This window comes from Maylandia zebra, linkage group LG16 (genome assembly GCF_041146795.1).
Source record: "Maylandia zebra isolate NMK-2024a linkage group LG16, Mzebra_GT3a, whole genome shotgun sequence".
NCBI classification, from domain to species: Eukaryota; Metazoa; Chordata; class Actinopteri; order Cichliformes; family Cichlidae; genus Maylandia; species Maylandia zebra.
In genome coordinates, this window is record NC_135182.1 from 13,505,509 (window position 1) to 13,524,184 (window position 18,676).

At 38.5% G+C, this 18,676-nt stretch overlaps 1 protein-coding gene across 1 annotated transcript in view; it reads right to left on the reverse strand.

The window, feature by feature from the left end:
* Positions 1–18,676, reverse strand: part of itgbl1 (integrin, beta-like 1) — a 53,154-nt gene that overhangs the window by 19,934 nt on the left and 14,544 nt on the right. The window contains exons 3-7 of the mRNA XM_004567962.3: positions 17,660–17,806; positions 14,685–14,807; positions 14,162–14,302; positions 4,576–4,716; positions 3,953–4,099 (exon numbers count right to left, since the gene is read on the reverse strand). Of these exons, the coding sequence (XP_004568019.1) occupies positions 3,953–4,099; positions 4,576–4,716; positions 14,162–14,302; positions 14,685–14,807; positions 17,660–17,806 (699 nt within the window). The remainder of the gene's footprint in view (positions 1–3,952; positions 4,100–4,575; positions 4,717–14,161; positions 14,303–14,684; positions 14,808–17,659; positions 17,807–18,676) is intronic.

Genomic DNA, 18,676 nt, shown 5'->3' on the forward strand with positions numbered 1-18,676 from the left:
AGTTAAAGAGTGCTTTCAGCATTGTCAGTCTGGTTTCACTAAATTTCATTTTCATTTCAGCAACAGCTGCAATGAGTCCTCCAGCACAACAGGTATAATGCATTAAGCCTAATGATGGCCCCTTATGTGCTCATCCTTTGCTCATATGTCCTATCCCGTGGTGTGAATGAAAGCATTCCATCAGCATTCAGTATGCAGCTAGATTCACTTTATGTACTAAGTTTATGATAGTCATCTAAAACCAATGTGGTAACAACTTCTTAGGGGATAAAAAAAAAATCAGTTTTGTTATACAGACAATTAACTATATTTCAAAACCTTGCAAATGACACAACATTGTAAGATTAAAAACATTTTTTTCTACTGCAGAAGGAATGTGCTATGTTAAAAAGTAGCACACACATACAGTGAATGTCTACTACAGGCCACACTAGAGAGCAGAGAAAGGAATCCCAAGAATCAGCAAAAAGATGTTGAAAGCAGGTGTTTCCGTGAGGACATACCAGAGTATAAAGAATGTACTCCACAAGCGTCTTGTCTCCATCTTTCAGGAAGAAGCTCTGAAGCTGCTGTTTCAAATTTCAAGGCCTTTCCTCTCAGACTAACATCTGTACCAGCCTCATTCATCCATGCCTAAGTGATTTTCTGTGTCTGTCTCCTTCAGTTTCTCTCTTTCTCGCTCTGTATCTTCCCTCCCACCTTGCTTCCTGTCTTCCTTTTTATTGTTTACATCTTTTGACATCACAGTCATGCAATGAACACATTCTTTCCAACCGTTGTGAGTTTCTAAGCACTACATCATTGCTACAGACAGAAAGCAACTAGAAGAAAAATTTTTGTTTCCCTCGACAAGGGTTAGAGAATCTCAGCCTAGAACTGTACCGTATCTCATAGTTTCCAAATCCTAATTCTCATTTAGGTGTATGAACAGGAAACCAACAACAGTGAGATACGTTGCCAGGCTTTAAACGCTTACTGAATGGGCTGGAAACATTTTTTTTTAATGCAGTTCTGAAAGGGAAGCATTCATGAATCCCATTAATTGTTCCATTGCACTGTGTAAATTGAAGTTTCATTTTGTTGCAGCTTTTGGAGATAATTTAAAGGAAGTATAAGAGGAATTAAAGTTAATTAACTCTCTGTGCACAAGTTAATCTTTTCTGGTTCATTATGTGGTGGGGAACGTCATATGTCCTCAATCACGCCATTGGTTTGAGGCCGTCTTCCTGGCACAATATGTAATGGTGATACATTAGAAAAAGGCACAAAATGGTTCTGTTTTGCCTGCTTGTTGTTGTTGTTCAGTTGAACCTTGTGATGTTAACTTTTCTGTAATTTGTTGTCTCCATGGTAGCAACCGTGCACTCAGGTGTAATCAGCAGCTCCTTCGCCCATGGGTGAGAGTATAACATGCAGTACAAAGCACACATATCCTCCCTTTCCATTTCCAGCTGCAGAAAAGCTATACATCCCCCCCTGACTTCCCACACAGTCAAGTGAATCAATGCTTCACATTAACCCCTGACATATCTGCAGAGTCCAGAGACCAAGCAAGTTTTGTCCCTGTAGAACTGCCCACTGCCTATATTATTAGGTTCAATCAGTGTGCAACCAACAGAATAGCAAAGGCTTTACTGTACCATCTCCTGAGGTACAGACATACTGCCAGGTATTTCCCAGAAAAATTACAACAGTGTTTAGATACACTGAACAATGGCTTACACAGCACTGTAAAGCTGATTGATTAAGGTTGCTGCATCAGTGTAAAAAGGTACAAGAGAAGACACCCAAGTGTATGCAGCAGACTACCAGACAATTTGTCTTATTAACAAATGGCTGTAGCATCCTTTAGAACAATGCAGGCTGTCAATGCAAGGACAACTGTGCATTGTGCATTGTTAACTTTGGATGATGGTAAGAACTTGTTGTTTTTTGTCGTCTGGCAATGTGCATTACATGACTGAGACTGATGATCAAAGATTTTTTGGTTTGTTTTCTTTTTCTACACCTCGCTAGAGACTTTAAATCTAAAATCAAATTTGAGATACACACTATGAATAAAATGAGAATAAAAGCTATTCGTAATTTATGGAACTATATCTTCTTTTAGGCGCACTGCTACGCTCCTGGATATCGTATCATCACACGCTGGCTGAATACTTTGCACAAAAATGTGAGAAGTTATGAATCAGGAACGGTTTGATAACTAATGAATCATTAATGAGTAGCTCCTAAATAACTGTAACTACTCAGCAGATGTTGACTAGAGAACAGAATGTGAGAGATCATGTAGATGAATCATTTGATAATTATTAGTTCATACAGTTCTTTCTGCATAAGCAGTTTCTGACTAACTCTGAACTCGTCACATGCTACAAAACATGGAGGATATGTATATGTCCTTATCAGTCTTCTTTTGTGCACCCTCTGTAATGTGTCACGGTGTGTGCTGAATAGTTTTAAGTGAGTCAAATTCAGTAGCAATGGAGCGTTTAGCGTTTTCCTCCAAATACCAAACACCTGGCAGCGTCTGAAACTGAAATATTCATTAACCTTCTAGATTTTTCGGACATCGATATCCAAACGTCTGCTGCAGTCTGACCATAAATGCCAAGCCTTTTTCTAGATCTTATTCTTACATCATCCATTTGGTATTTAAGTTTAATACCATTTATTGTAGATATGCCCAGAAGCGTTTAAGCCCACTTCTTGTAATGATTAATCAGTGCTGCTTTGCAAAAAATGACTCATTTGTTTCTCACATTGTTGACTGAAAAGCTTTCAGCTATGTAAACACCTAGTTGTTTCTTAATTAACTGTTTGTGTGTGGTCTCGTTCCATATTTTTTTACCTTTGCCTGCTCAAGCAAAAGCATGTTTCTGGAGTACAAAAAAGCTTTTTTAAAAACACTTTTTCCTCCATTTCTCAAATTCATAATATGTATATTAGAGTCCTATATGAACACACAGATTTCTGCCAAAGACAGAATAGCAGTTATTTAGATTGAGATATTTCTGTCTGCACTGTTTTGTGCGAGCTCTGCTCCCTCCTTCGAAGTGGGGGAAGAAGATAAGAATGTTACACAATTCTGTGTACCAGTCAGAATTTAGCAATATCCAAATATACACCGGTCATGCATCTGATTGTACAGTCCCTTAAACCAGATCCACGCAATCCTGGAAATGTTATATCTGATCTTTTCGCTCTTCTAGTCATGAATATTTGAAAATTGTTGAAAAATATTTTGAATGTAGGTGGCAATACACAATGTCATCACCTCTATTACACTGATCTTCCACATCTACTACATATACTATTCCCCCACTTTCCCTTACTATCTTACTATCGTCCAGCAAAGATTTGTGGATGCACGACTTTGAATAAACACAAAACACCTGGACCTTTGCTTCGTTAGCAGAACCACTGGTTCAGTAGCTGAATCTACTATTAGTATTAAGCCCCACTTTTACAGGTACCAAGAAAACAAGCTTCCTCTGTCTAGAAGCGCCACCTATGAATTACACAGTGCACTGTAATAAATCTAGACACAACCACCTGTAGTCTGAGAGTTAGTTGACATTGTTGCCAGAAAAGATTGTAACTAAATGTATATAACACATCCAGAAAAAAACCTTCACACACACACATATATATAAGTATGAGGACAAATGCACATCACAGCTCACAAACCAGATAAAAAAAACTAGCGCGTGTAAGGCTTCATTATGCTCACACATTTTAATGCATACTGCTGTATAACACAAGAGTCGAGCGATCGCTGTTAAGATAATGGCTCGGTTAGAGACGCCATCACATTTGACTGATGTCTGTAAAACGCTCATAAGGATGAATAAAGAGATGCGCAATTCTGGAAATGACCTATTTTACTCCAAGAGGTAAAAGCAGAGTGCAAGCCTGCTATGGTAACCATAGCAACAGGCAGACCAGGTACCTCGTCCGAAGCAGGGCAAATTGGACGTTCCTCTGCACTTCTTCAAACTGCTTTCCAAAGACAGGGAACAGGACAGAGGATGCTCACACTTATTCCCTGCCCACCCTTCCTTGCAGTCACACCTGCCACAGTTGCATTGGCCATGACCTGCCGAAAGCATAGAGGAAGAGTTGGTGAAAGCAGGGTTTGTGCAGAAAACTATTATAATTTAATAAATGGAAAGCTCCATAGTAGCATCTATTATACTTTGTTCATTAATTCTTTGGAGAAATCATGAAAAGGTCACATTTACCGCTCCCCAGTTTATCGTTAAGTTATATAGGAAGTTTACTGTTATGGCTGAAAAGTTGTACCAAAGCAATAAGAGTAGCATACAAAGTGCTGTTGGTGTTTGCTAAGTTAATGGGACTGCAGTTTCTTAAAGATGAAACAGAAATTAGAGTAGCTGTAACTTTGTCACCAGCCCTTCTTTGAAAAATTAGTTCAACATTTTGAAGAATAGACTTTTCTTATTATTATTTATTTAGGTTATCACACTAGCAGTCAGCAAAGCAAAGTAGTCAGACTACAAAACCCTCATCATGTGTTTGAATCTGTTTTTTAACCATACAGAGCTTGCTGACCTGAGCAGAAGTCATCTGTGTAGCGGTCATATGTTGCATGACAGTTCCTCTCGTCGCACTCGCAGGTGTCTCCATGAATATCTCCCCAGTCACCAGAGGGATCAACATCATGGCAGTTACACTCTCCACACACGCAGGTCCCTAAAACACACAAACACACATCCTGTAAATTGTGTTTTCTTTCTACACTGGTCATTAATCTTTCAGATTAATCAGGCCAAAAACAGTGAGTAATGTCAAGTTCCAAATCGCTGTTTTCCATGTATGTTGGTGGGGATAGGAGCGCATACGTTTCCTCTTGCTGAAAGGCTATAACTTCCTTTTTTTCCCTTTATCTTTGTATCTGTCCATCCGTATGTCTCGCTTTTTTATTTGTTTCACGTCTGAGCAAGACCGTCAGCTGAGCAGTATCCATTGGAAATCCCATTTTCTCTTATCAGCAGTGACAGAGCATGGGGAACCCCAGGGGAGCAGGCCAGCTGGCAGGCCTGTAGGCTGTAGCTGGTGCGTGTCTGGCCCTTGGCCCTCCGCTTCGTCTCTCTCACTACCTCATAACCCTGGGGTTCTGGATTAATAGACCCATGCACTTTTATGTCTGATACAAATGTCACAGTGGAGCTTCACCAGAGCAGATTACAGCACCTGTAACGGTCATTGATCACAAATGTTTTATAATCACTAAAAATCAGGATGCCATTTGGAAATGTTCCAAATACCTGTTATTTCAGAATTTGAAATGACACATTCACTTGTATATGTTTTCAATGTATTCAGCTTTTGACATCCTGTGGTTGGTTTACTTCCGATATAATCTCTACTGGAAAGACTGTGTAAACCAAACGGATAAAGGGAGGGATCATCTTGTGATTGCTGTCAGTCAATTTAATCATAGAGTATGAGCGCGAGATGAAGGTTACTCATGAACAAAATGCAGGAGAGAGGAATAACATGTCACAATCTCACACAAAACACTTCAAATCTTTACATCTGTACACGATGATGAAATCAAATCGCGCCTCAGTGTAATCGTCAGACTTGATCCATTGCCTATAATCTCCAGGAATTATCTTCACAGTGCTTTTTGGATTAATTCAGAGCGAAATTGTTGCATGTCACATAGGGACAGGACTTGAGAATTGTCCCCATAAAATCCTATACTGAATTGTTCAACTTCTTGGAATTACTTAGCAAGTAAGCCAATCACATGAGAACTTTAAGATGACAAAGCAACAAGGTGATATATACCGGTTTTTAAATTGTGTCGATAAGCCACGTAAAACCAGAGTCATGATAAACAATATATGCGCGGTGTTTTTTCCTCAATAGTTTCATCACGTTTACTGTCTAAGGACAGCGCAGCAAGCACTCTCTGCTTATGAGCAAAGAAAAACCAAAACCAAACAAAAAACAGCCCTTTCGTGTTGGTGGAAAAATGCACCATGTCGACCAATCAAAAATGACATGGCAACGTGACATTTGGTTGTTTAGGAAGAGGTGGAAGTTTTAGGAGTTCAGCATGTTTGGAGTGTGTAGTTAATGTGTTGTCTTGTGTAGTTAGTATGTAGTGTTGTGGATAGTTTTGTGTTGTGTATCAGAATAATGAGGCGACTGCTGTCTCCAGGTAGAAAACAGGAGTGATACACCTGCTGCTGTCAGACCTGCAGATATCAGGCTGTGATGTTCTCCTTTATAGTAGGCAGAAATTTTTGAAGTGGCACAAATAATTTGTGTGGCATCTCATTGAATGCAGAACACCTGATTGTTATGTAAGTAGTTTGAAATGATTATAAAAAAAAAATAACTTTGTTGTTTGCAAAACTTGTGCATATGATTTTAAAATTGACAATTTATATTTGCATTTAAAGTTACAAAATATGATTCATTAAACCTGTTTGTGGTTGTTACAGTAAAAAATGTAACTTTTTCTACTCGAATTTTATGTTTTTTTGTCTGATTATAGATCAATTGTGTTAACACAGTATGTCAAAATGAAAACATAACTGTAAATTCAGACACGTCAGGTTGTGCTGAAAAGAATGATACCACACAAGGCAAAGTAAATAGTTTTTAAAGTTGAAATGTAGAGGAAACATCGAAAGTAGTTAAAAATGTCCAATTATACCCTAGACCAGCGGTCCCCAACCTTTTTTGCGCCACAGACCGGTTTATGCTCGACAATATTTTCACGGACCAGCCTTTAAGGTGTCGTGGATAAATACAACAAAATAAAACTAGTACCGGTACTGAAAAAAAGAAGATTTATTCATAACACACGTGAAAAGACCCAGGAAAACCGAGTTAACGATAAAAACGATAACAAAATAACGCTGAAAACCGATAAAAACCCTCAAAACCATACATTTCACACCTGAGCCTCAACTCTCGCGGCCCGGTACCAAACGACTTACGGACCGGTACCGATCCGAGGCCCGGGGATTGGGGACCGCTGCCCTAAACCGCTGGTCTAGGGCAGCGGTCAGCATTAAATCAGCATTAAAGCGAATAATCGCTTTAATGCTGATTATTCGCTTTAATGCTGATTTTATCTGTTGTCACACTCTGTTTTGTAATTTTAACTTATTTTATGTATTTTATGACTATTGTTCCTTTTATTAATTGTGTTTTTTGTAAGGTGACCTTGGGTTTCTGAAAGGCGCCCTCAAATAAAATGTATTATTATTATTATTATTATTATTTCTTGGCCCAGTCTTGACGTTTCAGCTTGTGTGTCTTGTTCAGTGGTGGTCGTCTTTCAGCCTTTCTTACCTTGGCCATGTCTCTGAGTATTGCACACCTTGTGCTTTTGGGCACTCCAGTGATGTTGCAGCTCTGAAATATGGCCAAACTGGTGGCAAGTGGCATCTTGGCAGCTGCACGCTTGACTTTTCTCAGTTCATGGGCAGTTATTTTGCGCCTTGGGTTTTCCACACGCTTCTTGCGACCCTGTTGACTATTTTGAATGAAACGCTTGATTGTTCGATGATCACGCTTCAGAAGCTTTGCAATTTTGAGACTGCTGCATCCCTCTGCAAGATATCTCACTATTTTTGACTTTTCTGAGCCTGTCAAGTCCTTCTTTTGACCCATTTTGCCAAAGGAAAGGAAGTTGCCTAATAATTATGCACACCTGATATAGGGTGTTGATGTCATTAGACCACACCCCTTCTCATTACAGAGATGCACATCACCTAATATGCTTAATTGGTAGTAGGCTTTCGAGCCTATACAGCTTGGAGTAAGACAACATGCATGAAGAGGATGATGTGGACAAAATACTCATTTGCCTAATAATTCTGCACTCCCTGTATAAAGTATAAAGTATACTTGAAATGTACCCATATATAGTGCTGTTATTTCCACGTCTGTTAAAGTAAACCTTAAGTAAACCAGGTTGGAGTAGCTTTCAAGGACATAATCTTTTATTTTAAATGACATTTCTAAGACTCTGGATTTATAGTAGTTTAAAGTCATAAGCAATTTGATGAAAATGTGACAAATTTGCTGGTAATGTATAGTAATTCAAATCTTTAACATCATATTAACATCCTGTGCCATTTGTTAATATATGTTGAAGTATGGCTAAAGAAATTAAAGCAAGATAATAGAATAACAGGCTGAAGAAAGGAGTTGATAAGAAGTCTCATTGAGATTAAAAATCTCTTTTTCAAGAGAGATCAGGACAAGAGGGCCCCTGTTACGTGCTACTGCTGTTTCATTAGCGCAGTGGCTGCTCCACTACAAGTCAGTTGTTCATGCTATGTCAGTTGTGCACTAGACCATAATTTTGCAGCTCTGTGATGAGACTCTGTCCATGTAGCCTACCATTTCAGCCTACCACTTAGCCAGCCCTCAGCCAGTTCACTGTAATTAATTTTTGAGAGACTTACTGAAATCCCACAGGATCACTTGAGCTAGGTTAGTGAAGCTGTTTTGCTGACTGCTTGTCCTCCAAGCAATGAGTTTGAACTCATGACTCACGACAACGACTGCAATCAACTTGTAGTAACATCTGACAGATGATCAGAGGAAACAGGGTAAACCTGAGCTCAATTATGAGTGTCACTGAAAAGGCTATGAAAACTTGCGTACATTGCGTTAATTAAATTGCATGAAATTAAATGAACGAATTTCAAGCAATCTTTGTTCACTTTGTCATTATCAAGGACTGTGTAGAATTTTTTTAAGGTGAAAAATGAATGTAATACATTTTGGAATAAAGCTGTAACAGGACCAAATGTGGAACTAGTGAAGCAATGTGAATATTTTCAGAATGCCATGTAAGCTGTTTGTCATTTTCAGATATTATTTACTAATAGGATTGGTACTAAATGATAAAGATTCCTTTCATGGCACAAGCATTCGGGGAGAAAAAATAGACTGGAAGACATTACCGAAAACATCGAAGAAGAACAGAACAAAAACAAATGTATAAATTGTTTGATTGCTTGTAGCACAGAGTGTTTGTTTCCCTCTTTATAATGCAGCAAACAGACAGGAAATGAATTTGACCCCATTTAGAATGTTTGCTTCCTGTTCCCTAGCAACACACTTCTACTGAAATAGATATTATCAGAGCCCTCGAATAGTGAGAGCCTCATCAGCCGGGGTTCAGAATACAGGATCATCATGTAGTTCATGTAGACTTTAGATAGTTCCCAGAGTACCTTGCAGAGATCTTTCTTTGGTAATTAGTAGTCAAAATGCATTGAGCTACAGTAGTTCTTATACCACAGTAAAGTGTTTTATAGTTAATCTTTGTATATATGTTTTTATGTAAAAAATCGTTTTTCTTATTTTGGCATAAGGATACGTGTCTATGCTTATGAAACACATCGCTCCTTTAACAGTTTAACGATTAAATATTCAAATGCAAAACAAATATATTGACCACTTTCTGTGTGAGACACAAACCATCCTGCATGCAGATAAATCTGCTATGAAATTAGATTTACAACAGATTTCAGATTTCAGGCATGTTTTAACAGGCATTGTAAGATACTTCTTATTTTAGGAGGCTTAAGTGGTATTAATACATATTTGTGTGTTTAACATAAACATAGGGCTGCTCGATTATGGCAAAAATGATAATCACAATTATTTTCACTGAAATTGAGATCTCGATTATTTGACGATATTTATTTAACCCTTTAAGACCTACCATAGAACCAAGTCCGCCAGAGCTTATATATATTTTTTTTTACATGTTGTAGTGCCATTTTTGGGAGCATTTCAAGTTGCTATACATCAATACAACTGTTATAGCCCATATTTCAATAATATGTATGCATTAAGTCCATAGTAATTACATTAATTACAAAAAAGTGCAATAAACTACAAAAAAATTGAAAATCATTTTTGTTTTTTTTACATATATTTCTACTTGGAGAAATTTAAGAGGTTTATCCCTCAAAACTTTAAATACAAAAAAGTTGCAAAAAATAGTTTCCCACCACAGGAAATTTATTTTGAGCGTCTTCATAGTTTTATTTTGGAGATACAGCAATTTTTATATACTGCAGGAAAAACAAAAAACAATCCTATGATACAAATTTGCAAAGAAAACAGCATGTGCATCAAAATAAACTATTTCCAGCAGTGCAATTCGAGTTCTAAGCATCACAGAAACTATTCAGAAAAGTCAAACATGACCAGTATAGGCTTTTAAGGCCTACAAGTAAAGAACTACATTTTCCGCGAAAATGACATTACTTCCGGTTTCAGACAGGAAATGGCGGACATGCGATAGTTTGCGTTTCCGTCGTTTTCATTGTGGGAAGTGTTACGAACAGCTGATCTGATCGGCAAAGCTGTTTCTGGAATATTATGTTTTTGTTCCTGCAAGCGCTTTTTATGCAATTTTTGCAAAGCTTTATGTGGAAGGAAACCGTGACCGAGGACAAGCTGATGGCATAAGATGTAAGTACAACTCCTCTGGTTTCATATGCAAAACTAATTATTGCGCTAGCTTTAGAGCTGGGCGATAGAACGATAACGATATGTATCGCGATATAACTTTTACTCGATAGAGAAATTAAGCTATCGCGATAGACCTCGCCGCTCTTGTCCTCAAAAAAAAAAAAAAAAAAAAAAAAAAGGTCAGCCAATCCAAATTAAGTAGCGCAGAGCCAAACCAATCACAGCCGCAGCATCACGTCGCGTGACTTGTTACATACAGCACAAGTGCCAAGCCGCACGTGTGTTTGTTTGGGAAGCAGCCAGCGGGTAATGGAGGAAATGAGTGTGCCGACTAGAAAAATCAACCGAGCGTGACCGAAGAGAAAACAGATGATGGTTCCAATGCCGGAGAGATTGTCGAACGGAAGAGCCATAGAAGTTCCGTAGTGTGAAGGTATTTCGGCTATTTCAAGTCTGACAAAAAATAGAGTAGCATGCACTGTAAATTGTGCCGAAAGCAAGTCTGGAAATACAATAAACTGGTGCATGCGTCACACTGTGCGCCACGTTATTGTTTCGGTGAAATGAATTTCTACAATACTGTTACTGTTAATTCTACTCTCTGCAGTGTTTAAATGCTTACATATACACACAGTTACTGTCCGTCCACACATACGACTCGGTTCTGCTTCTATGCCCCAGCTTTGTTTACTTTTTCCCACCGAGGCTTCTAGACTTCTGATTGGCCAACATTTCGGTACGGTTAGGAATCTAGCGCCACCTGCTGCTTTGGCATGTTCATAGCAGCGTTTTCCTTCATTTCTGCCTTTATGTGTGGACGGGATTATTTTTTAAAACGTAAACGGAAAATCTCCGTTTTCAAAAATACCCGTGTACGTGTGGACGTAGCCTCAGTCTCTGACTGGAAGCGCTAATTCGTCATTCGGCTTTTGTCAGACTAAAGTAACTGTTAAAACTGTTTGAAAAGCTCAGCTATACAACAAGGAGAGGTTGAGAATTTCCTTTTAGTTCTCAGTTTATTTGATATTGACAAAAGTTAGTCAGTTTTGTCTGTTCTTCTGTAAAACAAACTAAGATTTATTTTTAGAATTAATATTTTGTTTCTAAGTGGAATTGACAATTTAGTCTGTTTTGTTTGTTCTATTTTGAAACTTAAACGCTTTAGCGGCTGCCTTTTGTATAGTTTGCAATATTTGCCTTTATTTATCTGAAAAAGTCTCATGTTCCTTAAGTACATCTACCCTGTTGAACTTATTATGGGAAATAAATATTTAAATAAAAACAAGCTGCTGATTATTTCACATTTTACTTGTGAGCAACAGCACATTTAAATCTTACAAATATAGTTATTTGGCTTATATCGTGATAGATATCGTTATCGCCTGAAATGAAAAAAACATATCGTGATATGAAAAAATCTCATATCGCCCAGCTCTAGCTAGCTTACGCGGTTCCGGTTCTACAGGGATTTAAAGGGTTAACAATAACAATGTATTGGATAATGACTTTAAAAAATAATATAAAATAGTGTGCAAATACTGATAACAGTGCAAATGTTTGCAATATAAAAAATAAATGAAAAATGTAAACATCTATGTTTAGTGAACTTTGCAGTGTTGCTCTGTGGTGCAGCTATGACACCATAGCAAAGTTTACACACTATGTCTAATTGAGCCCAGTTCTGACTCCGCGAACCCATAATGTTTCCACACCACTGAAGTTTTTTTTACCTCTCTTTTCAACCAATGGCAGTCACTCTCCTCTCGAAATAACTTCTGCTTAGCTTTCCGAGCTTCCCTCGGGTCCTCTTAATTGTTGTGACGCGTGTTCGAGATGCAGAGAAGTGCGCTCGATTTGCCACACGGAGCAGCGCGAGAGTAAAGCATGAGGGAGGGGCTAATAATCGGCTCAGTCATTTGCAATGATCGTTGAAAGCCCAGATCGTAATCGTGATTAAAATTCGATTAATTGAGCAGCCCTACATAAACACACATTTCAGTTTTTTGGTTGGTTTAATTTAAAAAAAAAAACAATCTTAGATTATATGGATTGAAACAACAATGACAAATAAATGTAATGTAAAGCAATGATATTCAAGCACTACATTTAAACTTTTTTCTGACAGTTACCACACCATGGTGAGCACATGTTTGCTTTATTAAAAATAAGAAAAAAGTCAAGCTTGAAACACTCAAGGAAATGAGTCTCCCAGTCAGGGTGCTGTCTCACTGTGTGACAGTCTTCAGGCTGAATTGTACTGTGGTTCTACTGCTGAGAGATAGATTGAAGAGAGAAAAAGACAAAATGTTGGACAAGCCTCTAAGTGCATTAGGAGAAAACATTTTTCATAGCTGGCATTTTATTTTAAACTCACCTTGTGTTTTCAGTCTCATTTTAGTCCCTCTGCTCTTGTAATATAATACAGACAGTAACAGTTAAAAAGACCATAAAACTTATGAAACAATATTTACGAGACTTCTCAAATCTGTTCTCTGCCTCTTCATAGCAATATATCACAAAAATAGCTGTTTCGCTGATTGTTGTACAATTACTGTTTTACCATAGTAGGTTATACCCACAGTGGATATATTTATTTAATTAGACCAAACCGCTGTGTGTTACAGTATAATGTTATATTTAGCTAGAAAACTCACACTTTGAAGTCTTTAAAAAAAAAATCATAATGTCGATTGAAACAACATCCTGGTTTCTGGTTAATATTACATGCTTGCTAGCTTAATCTGGCATCATTTAACATGTTAAAAATTGGATAATAATGATAATAACATGGTTTATTGGTCGATGTAATTTGATTTATGCATGCCAGAAACATAGTCTTGTTTTTTTAAGTATCTTACCTTTAAAAATGAATTCCAAACTTCTACGCTGCTATTTCTGATGACGCGATAGGCACATGTTGCAAATTGAATTAGTGGTAGATCTAAATTCTTTAAGCCCCTATAAAATGATCAGTGGGGCTATTCAGGTCTTACAGAAATGTTTAACATCCAGACATCCATGAAAAAAGATCCACAAGGTTTAGTGGAGTAAAGTTACAAGAACGTTAGCTTGCAAGTTTCTATTCGAAGATGATATACCTGAAATACCTGCTTTAGGTATTTCTAAAAAACAACATTGTACAGCTCTGCTATAGCGATGGACAGCAGAGTAAATAGCTGAGACATTTGTGGGGCTAGTGAAATTGCTGACATATAATTATTATTATGTGCCACCTGGTGGTGAGCTACAGAGCTATAATTAGGCTACTAGAAATTCTTCAAAGTTCATCTTGAGGGTTCCTGATAGACAAAGAAAAATATCATCAAATAATCATCAACTAAAACACAAAATGCGGGTGTCTTTTGAGTTTTTTTCCCTTCTGACTTTAAGTTTTCTGACTTCTGATTTTTGTTTCTGCACTTTGAGAATAAAGACAGAATTCTGTCCTTGGTGCATGATCTGAAAATGTAACCAGCATAATACTCTTCAGTCCAGCATTTTGTGGCTTTCTAATCAGCGACAGCAAACATATGTGTATGTTTATATTTCTTATGTATAACTGTGTACATGACCTGTGTATATTATGATAATACTTTCATTTCAAATTTGTGATTACAGTTTAATAAATATAAAAAACAAAAATCAAACACGATGTTCCAGGTAAACAGACCTCTGTTGCTGCAGATTTTGCCATCTGGAGATGTGCATCTCTGCCTGCTTTCCCATGGGCTCATGTCACACTGGAACTCACATTTGTCTCCATGCCAACCAGCAGCACAGTAACAGTTTCCACAGTAACATTGGCCATGCCCTGGAAGCAGATCACAGAGGAACAGCTGATGAGATTTCCTCCAAAATGTATTTTGACAAATGGTGATTACTGTCCTGGTGATTAAGTCATATTTTTGGTAATCCAAACTCTACTTTTTCCTTTAAAAAAAAAGAAGTGAGTATTAAATTAAAAAAAAAAAAAGCAGCATATGTAAGTTGTAATTGTATATAGTTAATGCATGAGTTTTTTTAAGGAAACCAAATGAGCAAAGGCAATGCATTTCTATTCTTTTATCACAGTAAAACACTATGTGTTACAGTAGTTGGGTTTTTTTGTACCAAAATCCAGCATTGGTTATACAAAGATGCATTCTATGTTTAGGGGGAGAGTAAAGGGCTGTGTCAGCAAATGCAGGGCACACCTCCGCAAATCTCTCCAGTTTCCTCATCCAGGCACTCGCTGTCATCACACTCACAGAAACGTCCTGTTACCATGCCTCTGTTGTCTTCATTGTCACACATGCAGCTACCGCAGTGGCAGGTTCCTATGGGAAACACAAACTTTAGACACAGTTTGTTGGAAAATGTCAGATTTCAATAAAGAGCAATTCAACACCTAGAATCTAGCGCTGTTAACTGGAAGCACTGTCTGTACTGTACATCAATAGTTCTAAATTGTTGTCTGACTGTGTGTGCGTGCAGTAACTCGCACCGTTCCCTTTTGTAATTATGTGCTAAAGAAGCAGAAGGCTAGACAGGCACATGCTGTGAATACATTTGCATTTCTATACAGGCCACATACGGTACAATACACACTCACACATATACATTCACTACACCAACAAACATGAACGCATCACAGACACATAAACATACAGTGGGGCAAAAAAGTATTTAGTCAGCCACCTATTGTGCAAGTTCCCCCACCTAAAATGATGACAGAGGTCAGTAATTTGCACCAGAGGTACACTTCAACTGTGAGAGACAGAATGTGGAAAAAAAAAAATCCATGAATCCACATGGTAGGATTTGTAAAGAATTTATTCGTAAATTAGGGTGGAAAATAAGTATTTGGTCAACAACAAAAATACAACTCAATACTTTGTAACATAACCTTTGTTGGCAATAACAGAGGTCAAACGTTTACTATAGGTCTTTACCAGGTTTGCACACACAGTAGCTGGTATTTTGGCCCATTCCTCCATGCAGATCTTCTCGAGAGCAGTGATGTTTTGGGGCTGTCGCCGAGCAACACGGACTTTCAACTCCCGCCACAGATTTTCTATGGGGTTGAGGTCTGGAGACTGGCTAGGCCACTCCAGGACTTTCAAATGCTTCTTACGGAGCCACTCCTTTGTTGCCCGGGCGGTGTGTTTTGGATCATTGTCATGTTGGAAGACCCAGCCTCGTTTCATCTTCAAAGTTCTCACTGATGGAAGGAGGTTTTGGCTCAAAATCTCACGATACATGGCCCCATTCATTCTGTCCTTAACACGGATCAGTCGTCCTGTCCCCTTGGCAGAAAAACAGCCCCATAGCATGATGTTTCCACCCCCATGCTTCACAGTAGGTATGGTGTTCTTGGGATGCAACTCAGTATTCTTCTTCCTCCAAACACGACGAGTTGAGTTTATACCAAAAAGTTCTACTTTGGTTTCATCTGACCACATGACATTCTCCCAATCCTCTGCTGTATCATCCATGTGCTCTCTGGCAAACTTCAGACGGGCCTGGACATGCACTGGCTTCAGCAGCGGAACACGTCTGGCACTGCGGGATTTGATTCCCTGCCGTTGTAGTGTGTTACTGATGGTGACCTTTGTTACTTTGGTCCCAGCTCTCTGCAGGTCATTCACCAGGTCCCCCCGTGTGGTTCTGGGATCTTTGCTCACCGTTCTCATGATCATTTTGACCCCACGGGATGAGATCTTGCGTGGAGCCCCAGATCGAGGGAGATTATCAGTGGTCTTGTATGTCTTCCATTTTCTGATGATTGCTCCCACAGTTGATTTTTTCACACCAAGCTGCTTGCCTATTGTAGATTCACTCTTCCCAGTCTGGTGCAGGTCTACAATACTTTTCCTGGTGTCCTTCGAAAGCTCTTTGGTCTTGGCCATGGCGGAGTTTGGAGTCTGACTGTTTGAGGCTGTGGACAGGTGTCTTTTATACAGATGATGAGTTCAAACAGGTGCCATTCATACAGGTAACGAGTGGGGGACAGAAAAGCTTCTTACAGAAGACGTTACAGGTCTGTGAGAGCCAGAGATTTTCCTTGTTTGAGGTGACCAAATACTTATTTTCCACCCTGATTTACGAATAAATTCTTTACAAATCCTACCATGTGGATTCATGGATTTTTTTTTTCACATTCTGTCTCTCACAGTTGAAGTGTACCTCTGGTGCAAATTACTGACCTCTGTCATCATTTTAGGTGGGGGAACTTGCACAATCGGTGGCTGACTAAATACTTTTTTGCCCCACTGTATCTATAGCCTTCATTTAGCTGGAGTCATTGCACGCTAGTGAGGTCACGACCAAGTAGATGAAGGGCTGGCTGTCAGACTCACCTCACAGTGTGTGCCTTCAGCGTGTCAGTGCATAATACTATGTTAGTCACACAGACTGTGTGAATCAAATGTACTTCAGTATTTACTTAGACTATTGTTAATTCAAAATGTCTTCCAGTATTTACATATATTTGTATGCGTAGGTGGGATTTTTGTTTGAACTCATGTGTGTATGTGTGACTGTGTTTAGATATCTTTGTGGGGGCTAAAAGTTGAACGTTTTCTATGCTTGTGGGGACCAACAGCCCTTATGTGGACAAAATCCCAGTCCCCACGTGTTTGAAGGCATTTTTCAGACTCAAAATGTGGTTTTAGTGTCAGGATTACAATTAGGTTACGGTTAGGATTAGGCATTCATTTTTGATGGTTAAGGGTTAGGGTAAACGGCTAGGGAAAGCATTATGTCAATTAAATGTCCCCGCAAAGATATGAAAACACAGCGAGGGATTAATTGTAATTAATGCGTTTATTATGGTAACTCCTTGTTTATGTTTTTGCTTGTAGTAAATTGATATCACAGAAAAATTCATATAAACTGGTCGATTATTTAAAAAAGAGTTTTGAATTATTATTTTTTTAAATATTTGCTCATCACTTTGTAATAAAAAATTCGATGTGCCGAACTGATTACCCCCTCACTCTGTCTATTAATGGCTTGGTACTAGGCTATGTTTAGGCGATATTATTAAAATATTAGCAGAGCATGCCGAATTGTCTTAAAAATTGCTGTTGGTAATATGTGAGGGTGCAACGCTTTGATAAGTGTTTGCTTCAAAATTTATGTTATATGTAACTGACTCATTGTGCGTGTGTTTGTACAATAGCTGTACCTCTGTTGGAGCAGACCACCCCCTGTTGGTTTTTGCAAAGCTCTCTGCTCTTCTTGCTGGATAGGTTACACTCTTCCTGAAACTGGCAGGCATCACCGAACCAACCTTCATCACACTCGCACACTCCACAGTCACAGTAGCCTTGGTCTAAAGGGAAACACAATGCATCATATGCTGTTTACCACTGCTAACATCATGTACATGATCAGTATTTCACATCACTCTGTAAACACAAGGGCACATGTGTTATTTCTTAAAGGTACAGTGTATAAAATTTCACAGCTTAAAGTCAGTAGATTGCAGATTACAGTCAAATGAATTCTATTTTCTTACCCCTATCGATTCAGGTTTTACCCCTTGCTACAGTAGCTGCAGTAGGATAAACAACTCTGGTCGCCGTTCATCTGTAATGTGTGCAGATTGTTCACATCTATTTACGCACAAAATTTGTGAATGGAATTCGCGACAAGTACTTCTGTCCGATGACAGTGATACTGAGGTGACCTGTTTAGAATATCCTGCGCTTCTCTGTCAGAAACCGCTGCTGTTTTTGCTACCATTAGCAGCTGTTAGCTAGCATTAATGAAACTTTCTTTGAAGTGGATCTGACGTTGTGTAACTCTCATGCCACGTGATATTTTAATCAAAAATAAGTAACTGTGACAATATTAGGAATAAAGAAGCATGCTTATGTTTGTGTTTTAGAGCCCTGACTACAGCTCAGGAGATAAAGCTTCAGGGGAGGAATGTCCCCCGAAGCAGAGGAGGATTAGATGGAAATGATGGAGAGGGCAGTCGTGGAGGAGGAGAAAGACATAATAAGAAAGAGATGATGAAAGCATACAGGTACAAATGTTAAATGGTGAACTATAGTTGAAAGAGCCATTTGTAGTCTTTAGATTCAAAGTATCTTAATTAAAGGGTGTACTATGTGCGTGGCTGGTCTCTAGCTACACACATAAACGTGATTAGACAGAACTGTAGTCCATCACCAGAACATTAGTGCTCATTTGCCTG